Source organism: Diuraphis noxia, unplaced genomic scaffold (genome assembly GCF_037042655.1).
Source record: "Diuraphis noxia isolate RWA-SAM2 unplaced genomic scaffold, SU_Dnox_SAM2 contig0001, whole genome shotgun sequence".
Classification (NCBI taxonomy): Eukaryota; Metazoa; Arthropoda; class Insecta; order Hemiptera; family Aphididae; genus Diuraphis; species Diuraphis noxia.
This window is the reverse complement of record NW_028301711.1, coordinates 25,878,422-25,888,733: the sequence shown is the minus strand read 5'-3', so window position 1 is coordinate 25,888,733 and position 10,312 is coordinate 25,878,422. Positions and strand designations below refer to the sequence as shown.

At 26.1% G+C, this 10,312-nt stretch overlaps 1 protein-coding gene across 1 annotated transcript; it reads left to right on the top strand.

Moving 5' to 3' along the window:
- Positions 1-236: 236 nt before the first annotated feature.
- Positions 237-8,027, top strand: LOC107173554 (uncharacterized). The gene is made up of 2 exons (XM_015524136.2): positions 237-693; positions 6,634-8,027. Exon 2 carries the CDS (start codon positions 6,745-6,747, stop codon positions 7,468-7,470), a length of 726 nt encoding a protein of 241 aa, XP_015379622.2. The 5' UTR covers positions 237-693; positions 6,634-6,744; the 3' UTR covers positions 7,471-8,027.
- The last annotated feature ends 2,285 nt before the right edge of the window (positions 8,028-10,312 follow it).

The window sequence follows — 10,312 nt, the reverse complement described above, 5'->3', positions numbered from 1 at the left end:
ATTTTATGTACTAAAAAATGTAATGATGATATTTTAATAGTATCTTGTCCAGCCTGACGAATTTCGGTTCGCACCAAACCATATTATTTACCGTAACAGCGGCGAGCGCATAGACCTATTAACTTAATAGTAAATAGGTCTATGGGCGAGCGCAATGCACGAACTATGACGCCGTTATCTTTAAACCGTCCTTATCACACGCCCGATACTACACAACAACTTACCATCAAATATTGGTTATGCAAACCGACATGGCGACATAATATGACAATATCGAATATTGATATCCCACACCCTAGTTCCGTCTTCCGTCCCGGCAACACTCACAACTCTCAAATGAGCTGATAATAATAACGATAACAGCGATAATAACGATAATAATATTAATAATAATAATAATAATAATAATAGCAACTACAGCCTCGTTTGATACTCGATATCTGCATCACCTTCGATTGCTACGTGTGCGATGCGAATGGCGATGTTCACTCGGACTACCCTCGGCTGTGTTTGAAAATGAACGCCCGCCGTTTCGAGGCTTCCGAGTCAATGTTTCGCTGCAGACGAACCGTTCGTGGAAGGAAGTATACTGTTGTACCCACATTTCACGATACTTAAATGCGTCGTTGTTTCCGACGGAATTTTACGCTGTTCAGTCCGACTTTTCGAGACGCACAGCTACAATAACCATTTGTAAGTAGAGCAATACGATCAACTTTTTATACTTCTAACAGAGTTTTGAATCGAATTCCGTAGACGATTAATTTTTATTGTTTATTGTTTGCTTGTTAATATATAATAATATATTAATATTTAATAATACCTAAAATGTCGCAAAAAATTATCATAATCATTTCAAACTCTTGACTAGCATAAACATTTTCAATTGTGTCAATGTGACCGTATGAACACATTAATTGATTTTCAATGATTAATTTATGTTGTTGTTTATCTATCTAGTTTTAAAGTTAAACTATTATTACTACTTGTAGGTTTTTAGTATTAATTTGTTGATATCTGTAAAATTCAGGCGCTTTAATAATATAATTTTTATAATGATCGCCATGTAGGTATAATGATTTTAATTTAATTGACTGTTATTTGAATTACTATTCGGAACCTATCTATTATATTGTACATATTTTTATACTGTGCTAATTTATTTCTAATGAAAATTTACAGTTTGAGTATTCACAGGAATATGGCGTAAAATAAACATCTATTTATTAATTTAGAATAAATTCTTACATGTATTTATAAATAAAAATAAGTATTCCTTTATGGTAATTTATTATTAGGTACCTATTTACTGCTTAATTATAGGTAATTAACCCAATACTCAAACAATTACAAAAACTAGTTACCTATTAATATTAAATTTTAATAAAAAAAAACATTTTAAAATTTCTATAATACCTACATAATTCACTTATTACAAATTCTAAAATAAACATCTAAACGTATAGGTAAATACTGAGTAAGGGTGTGATTAGTTTTATCTTAAAGTATAAAATATTCACATTAATTTACAGTTATTTAATAATGTTTAAAACTTTAAACAAAAATTGTTATTACGAAGATGTATTGTTTCAATCTAACATACAATGTAGTGCCCAGTTAGATTAGCAAATACTGCAATTGCATGTGCTATCAAAGGAGGTAATTGTAAATTACTAGTGTCACAGGAAAGTTTATATATTTATAATGTAAATTTTGTCTATAATAATTAATTTCTGTAAACAACAGTGATTAATTAGTGACTAACTGATTTATTTAAATATTAAATAAAAACAGTTGGTGTAAGGGTACGCCTTAAACTTTTTAAAAATGGGTAGGTGTGTTACTTTTTTTAACTGCTTGTGCTCTCAAAATACCTCTGTGCTCTACTGTATATTATGTGCATACATACAAGGAACAATTCATCGGATTTACATTTAAACGAAGCAACATTGTTCTTGTTAGCTTTAATTCTATCTACATAATAATTATAGTAAATTGGCAAATCTTCATACATAAAGGTAATAATATTACTGAGGGCAAGCATACCGACACTATTTTTTTGTTAATTCTGATAAGTTTATTGAAACAAACAATCAATATTATCTTTCTTTAAAGTAATTATGATAATGTAAACTATTGTTTTTAAAATTATCTTAATAAAATATTGTCCATCTATCAAATGTATGACTTATTTGAGTTTGTACTTTGTATTATTCAATTAATGTGTACAAAAGACTTTGAAGTACTTCTTTATGCAAGTTAACAATTATATTTTGGAACTGTAAGTGCAATCTTGTTTAACTGATGAACATCTACAATCCTTTTTGAATTATTGGTGTTATACCTTTTACCCCTATTACTAAAGGTTCAGTTAGGTACAGAAAAGTCAACACAAATTTATTTCTAATGAAAATAAGTATTAATATAGGTATAATGTATTTATAATTAAGTATGGTTTTTATAAATATATTTTTTCTTTTTAAGAGAACACTTCACACACATATGTTGTCTTCATCTTACAATTAAGTAACATAACAAATTGTACGCTCATCAATAGTGCGATAGTGCGCTGATATCCTCTTAATTTATCATAATATAATTAATTAAATTTAGTTTTAAATACCTAAGTGTTTATATTGTTAATAATCACCTTGCTAAGAATCTAATAAGTCTTCACACAATTTATTTTATTAACAGCCAGTTATATATTTAAAGCCGATATAAATTTTAAATCCTGATGGGCCAAAATTACTCTATTCTACTTGTACAATTGTGAGACTGAGACTATACATGAAGGTGTGGCATCATCTTCTTATTTATTTTTCTCATACTCTTGTTCTAACATTTAAAATACAAATAAATATTCTAAAAACATAAGAATTTAAATTGAAAAAATTGGTATTAAATAAAAAAGATTGCTTTAAAAATCTGCTTTGAGATTCACATTTAAACCATTAATTTTCCTTCGTTCACCCAACACCTTATGTCACACTTAATTATACCACAAAAAATAAATAATATAATACTCAAATATGTGGATTTCACAATAATTAGGTATCAGTAACTACTAATCATTATAAGATTCAGAATTAGACGAATTATATCATTTTATCAAGCTTATATACATTTTAATGCTTAATTTACTCACATTTGACTGTTTAAATTTTGTTGCCTTCAATTCCGTGAAATGTATAGTTATAGAGCTTACAGTTGCTTCATTAACTACTCATAAAAAATAAAGTTGAACATCTACAACATTCAAACTCTTATAATTATCATAAATATTCATAATAATGTAATATATTTAAATTCTATATTTTGCTTGAAATTAAAAGATTTTGGAAGACCTTCAAAAATGATATTTTTTTTGATTTGTATTAATAGTGTTATAGATCAAAAATACAATTTTCCGATTCATCCATAATCTTTCTTTTCAATGAAAGATAGGTATTTATAAAAAAGATTCCAAGTGTTCTACTTACTAATTTGCATTACATATTTTTTTATGTGTTTAATGAGTCTTATTGAAATGTCCTCATATCTTAAATTTGACAAAAGCTATTATTATTATTATTATTATTACGAGTATTAAAGGTAGTTTTACTGTAAATAATTACAAGACTGTTACTATCACTGAAATGTCTGACCTAATGATTGGAGTATAGTCTTAGATTTTTATGTAGTTCAAAAGACAGTTGATCGTATTCAAATAATTATCTACCTATTAAACAATTTAGAAGACACTGTTAACAGTTTTAAATCATTAAATCAAAAAGAACATTGGTTAATACCATAGACCTTATACTACTATGGTTAATACCAATGGGGTATTGATTGAGAAACAGCCAATATTATACCTATTTTGAATGAAATAATAAACTTTTTCTCCTTGTGTAAAAAATAAGGTGTTATTATAAATTTATAACTATATTTGAATTAAACTGAATAATTAATCATTAATAATCACTCATATAAATAAGTAAAATTATAATAATATTTAAAAAGTATGTTATTGTCAATTATTACAATTTGTCAGATATCCAATTAAATGATTTTTTCATTTCAAAAAATTGTAGTATTCGACATTAATTGTTATAATATGGTTGTTTCATCATAATTTGATGTTCAATAGAAATGAAAAAACTGAACAACATTGTGAATTTGTATATTTTACCAAAATTTTTAAATTATAGTTTTATTATAGTTTGAGGTTTCGACTTATCACTGTCAAATAAAATTCTGTTAATAATATAAACGTATTCATCGATCAAACTTTCATCTCATTCAGAGTGTTTACAATACTATTATGTTACTCATAAATTGAAAAATAACTAATTTTTCTATTGGCAAATGTGTGGATTGCACATTTAATGAAACTTGCATCTGAACATTTTGCTGTTTTTGAAGGGTCAATGCATACATTTCTACAATTAGTTCGTTTTTAGTTTCACGCGAAGTTTCTGCAACAAATATTTATAACAAATATCTTCAATTTATTTGGCCGTATGAAGTTTGAAATGTCCGATTTTCCCTTGTTTTCTGAGGGTGGGTGTCCTAACACTCCCAATCGTTGAATCGTCCCGACAACATCATATTTTATTCAGTATCCCATTTACATGTTGTTAAGTTTGCAACACTGCGGCGTATGGTCACACCTCAACAGACATGGCAATGTTTGATGTCGGATGCATGGGAGTACTGAGTTCTGACTGATGCACTAATGCTCAACTGTTTTTGTTGGTACATTTTCATTTTATGTTGAACATTCCCTCTTGTCAGTCGTCCGGATCAAGTCCTTCGAGGTTTTTTTGACTGCGGTGTTATTGATTTATGCGTCTCTAATAGTCCACTAGTGAGTAACTAGGTAATGTACCTTTTATGTATTCTGATATTCAACGTATATTCTTTGGCCGTTGGCGGTGGTAAGAAAAATTGTTTAGATATGGCTAAATGTGAGTTGGATAAAAACACGTGTTTTTCCGACCTCGGTAATCTCGGTTGTTCTCATTTCACAAATATAAAATATTTCTGCCCACTGCGGATATAATCACAGCTAGTAGATAACATGTTAATCACTTTATATTAATCTATAGATAATTAAAATAACATTATAGTAAATATTTAATATTACGATATTCCCCGAGAAAATTTTTCTGACATTAACCTAACGTAAATGTAAACGTAATTTAATTTCTTAGTTAGTATGGACTTTGATCACACTAATTAAAAATAAATTACCCATATTAAGAATTCTATTTTAATAGCCGAATAGATAATATACAGAAATCTAAAACCAGCTTAAAAATACTGGTAGGTTCTTGATAGGGTCATGTAGTAGAGTAGGTATCAAAAATGAAAAAAAAATACGTAATTGACAACTCAATTATTTTTTTAGGTAATTTGTTAAAAGTTAATGTTTTCAACTTAGTTATGAATAAAAGTAAGTACAGCTGTACTTATAATCTTTGAACATTAAATAATATATAATTCATTTTTTTCAAACATTATTTTAAGTTTCTAACAAATATTTTTATGCTAGTATTTATTTTAAAACTATATGATTAGCTATATTGTAGAATTTCTTTTTTGGTACAAAAAAATGTAACCAAGTATCACCTCTATCAAATAACATTAAGTATTTAACCTATCGATCTATTAATAAGTTTAATATATTTTCAACTTAACCTTTTTTATTTATAAATTATTAGACAATAAACAAAATATTGAATATTCAAATACTTATACAAATGTAATTTAATTTAAAAAATGTAATAGTTCTAGCCTTTAGGTGTTACGTGTATATTGTAATTAAATTTTTTAACTATAAATTAGGTTGGTATAATGCTTAATTAAGCAAATATAAATTACTAATACAAAAATGTTCTTCATCATACTTGTGCATAGGTTATATTTTCATATGTCTGTATAGTCTGTTAAAAATTAAAATTTATCAATAATAACAAATACTGTGACAAAAAATAATCATGGAAAGAATTGATAAATATTGAGCATGTTAACTATTTATTTGTGTAACTAGTTTAAAAGTATACTCAACTTCTTATGTCAGAATTGTTGTTAGTATAATTATAGATTTGTTTTCAATTAAAAATAATATTTATAGCTTAATTTAATTTAGATTATATGTTAAGCAAAGATTTGTATGTATTAAAAAGATTTGAAAAATTATATCATAAGTACAATATGCAATTAAAATCATGAAAATAATATCCAAGAAAAATCGTTAATCTGCTATAATATTTTTAAAGACTGAGAACAGTAAGAACAATTGTTTGGCGTATTTTAAAATTTTTGCTTCAATGTAATAAATTTTGAACTTTTTACAAGTATGCAATAACCAATAATTAATATACAGACATATGCAGAAAAAAAATTCTACATTAGATTAAAACTATTTTGAATTGTGAATGTAACTGACAAAAATTCAAAAAGGTGAAAAAGAAAAAAAGAGATTCTAGAAAAATCTGCGCCCTAGTTATATGTAAAATAAATTCTAAACAACTATGCAGTTGATTTTTAATTTTTATTACTGGATAACATACTGATACATTTTAAATATGTACATATAAAATTAGTTTTATTTACTAATGTAATTGTTTTTTTTTTGTTTTTTAGATTTGCATGCCAGTGAACAAAGCCAACCAGTGTCAAATTTATATATTTATCATTTTATAATAATTTTAAAATTCAAATTTCTTTTTGAAATACGTAACATTGACTTTATCAATGAAAAAATCTATGGTTTTATCAGCTTATAAACCTAGAGTATTAAGGAATGGTAAAATTGTAACTTCAAAAAAAAAAAATATAATTCAAAAAAAGCCTATTTCAAAGGAAAAGATAAACAATAAATTATCTCTTCTTAAAAAAAGCTTAAATGATACTAGTAATTTAAATGTTAAAAATAAAAATGAAATGATAATAGCTTCTAATTATAACCATATACTTGGTAACCGTAATTTATATGTAATGCTTACGAGATTACCGCCATCAATAAATAATGGAGATCTGTTTGATGATTACAATAATAACACCAATAATAAAAATTATACAAAATTAGAAGATTATATTCAATTAAATGAACTTCAAATATACAATAAGCTTGAACCAAAGATAGAAAAATGTCATATGTTAGCTGCAGCAAAAGAAAATAAACGAATAACATCAAACTCTTTTGGTAATAAAGGTGATCTAATAGCTAAAACATGTGATGATTCACTAGTTAATCATACTCCTGATGTACGAATTACACGTGGAAAAACAATCAAGCTTCAAACAGAAGAAAGAAAACAATTAGATCAAATAATTTTTGATAAATTTCCTAAAAATACATTCAAAATGTTTGCTATTCAATTATATGATATTAACGAAGAAGTAAATTTTCTCCGAAAACTTGGATTGATATGTCGTTTTAAATGTCCTTTTACTTGTAAAATTAAAAAAAAAACATAGTTTATTTAACTTTTGTGTTGTCACAAAGCTTAATAATCGTATGTTAATTTTATTTTTAATTTAGCTAAGTAATTTTAATTATGATGTATAATAGAACAAGATTTTTAAATGTTTATTTCGTTAATAAAAATTAATTTAATATTGGTTAGGTCTGGATAAACAGCCTTTTAAGTTTAACAACTTTTACTATTATTTAATCATATATAATTACTGTGTATAATGTATTAATTAAATCATTTGTGCTGATGTTTATTATAACTTATTAGTATGATCAACTATTTTTAACTATTTGTATACAAAAAAACGCATAATATATTGGACAATATTAATTAGCTACTTTTATTTATTTCTCTGTAACTTGTATTTGTTGTAAAAATGGACGATAATTTAAAACGATCTAATTTAATTTGTTTAATTCTCACTATAATTAATTTATTTAGTTTATTTGAAACTTAACAAAGAAAAAATGTATTTTATCCTAGTAGGAATCAAAATGTATTGATTTTTGTTTATATTTACTATGACTATTATAATAAAAACTAAATATCCTGTTATTATTTATCTATAAGACTAATTGTTCGTTTATAAAATCCATCAAGCTTTCATTATTATATTTGTTATTATAGAAATATGTAATAAAAATAATTTAATTTATGTTGTTGTGTAAAGAGGCTTTAAAGCTTGATAATTTAATATTTCTGATACAATCACATCAATCCGACTCTATAACTTAACTAAAATATCTATAATTTATTTTGCTTAAAGTATTCATCTTTTATAGTTTATGATAGTGTTACCAATGATCGAAACACTAAAACCAATTTGGTTTTGTACATAAATATTCATCTACACATTAATTCAATGTGGTAGGACTAGAGTTGTTTATTCAGAGATTGTTACCAAAAGAACCCTCTATCAGTCTTGTTTAAGTTAAATCAAATTTCAATTTCACAATTTAAAACGCTCTAATTTTTTAACCATTTATTTGAACATCATGCTGAAATAACATGTATATTTACTTAGCTTTTAAGAGACCAATTATAAAACCAAATATTGACATACAATTTCATACTATTTAAATAAATTGTCCCAATATATAAATTATAAATGATGTCCATTTAAGAGAGACTAAGCTCTATAACTAGGTTAATAAGTAATTTAAGTACAGTTTTCTAGATTTGTATAGACTAATTATCCTGTTCTAAATTCTAATTAAATCCTGAGTAAATAAAGCCTGAAACATTTTTATTTCATTAAAATTAACCAGTTATCAATCTTACATAAATGTTTGTAAGTCTTATCGTATAATATATATAGTTATACGTGAATATTTTGTATCTTATAGTAGCTATTAGCTAATACATAGCAATTGTTTTCATTATGTAATTACAAATGATTGTACACACCATGCATTTTTGTCCTTGTTGACTTGAAACTATACCGTGATTTTAGTATTTATATTTACTATTGGTACCTATAATTGTTTTATTAAATTACATTAGGTTATGATAACTATTAACATAAATGTTCTTTGTGTAGATAGTATACTCGCAATTCACTTGGCTTATAGTACCGAGACGTCCATCATAATATGTTATGAATTGATTATTTTTTCTAATTGAGTCGTATCTTTGGCCTTACTATTTTTCAAGGCACTAGTCCATTGTCAGACAGCATACATTAGGAACGATCTATAGGTAAACAAATTTTTGTATTTTTTATATTTTAAGAACTATTTTAGTTAGTTTTCTAGTTTTCTGACTAAGAGGACACTACACCCGCATGTGTTGTCTCCGTCTTACAAATATAAAACATTGCGAAAACTGTTTTGCGCGGGAAAGAACCACTCAAGCTATAATCCAAGCTAAGCAACCTAAATTTTTCACGCTTTAAAGAAGAGAATATTTACTGTGCAACGTTGTTATAAATTTTTCGGTGTCAATAATTCCTACGAAAAAATTTGTTATTGTTTAGGAATTCATTAATTTTGAGTTTTTCAAACTTGAACAACTTTTTTTAAATTTTATTATGGAAAGAATAAAAACAACGTTGCACAGTAAATATTCTCCTCTTTATAGTGTGAAAAATTTGGTTGCTTAGCTTGGATTACAGCTTGAGTGGATCTTTCCCGCGCAAAACAATTTCCGCAATGTTTTACATTTGTAAGACGGAGACAACACATATGCGGGTGTAATTCTGTTTAGGTACTATTAGTCACATCTAATTCACATTAAGTTTTATTTTTAATTTCTCAATAAGTAGCTGCTGAAAAAAATGTGAGCAATATAATTACTATACGAGGAAACGTATGATAGCGCAAAAGCAAAAGGCTTTATTAATTAGTTGAAAATAGTAATTTCTTGTATTGTAGCAATTAGGAAGTTTCGAGAGTAGGTAGGTACTTTTTCATTGAGTAGCTCCAGTGTCGTGTTTACGAATAGTATGGCCTTCTAGGGGGAGATTTAATGCCACCTTTTAGTAATTTGTCCTCTATGTCTTCTATATATATAGGCAATAGGTATGTATAATATAATATAAACCAGGGATGGCCAACTTGTGGCTCGCGAATTATCAAAAAAAAAAACAATATTTACTTATTAGTTATTAACGAAAAAATACGATGAAATTTCAAAAATTATAAAATGTACTTTTTAATATTTTGGCTTTTGATATCATTGTATTTATCCATGTGACTCATAGGCGCAAATTGAAGGGGGCTTTGGACATTATTTTGAAGGAGAATATTACGTATTAATCAGATTCTTATAACTATACCTAGGTCGTATAATACGTTTCTTTTTGTTGTATACAAATTGTATGCTTTCAATTTTCGTTAAACTCC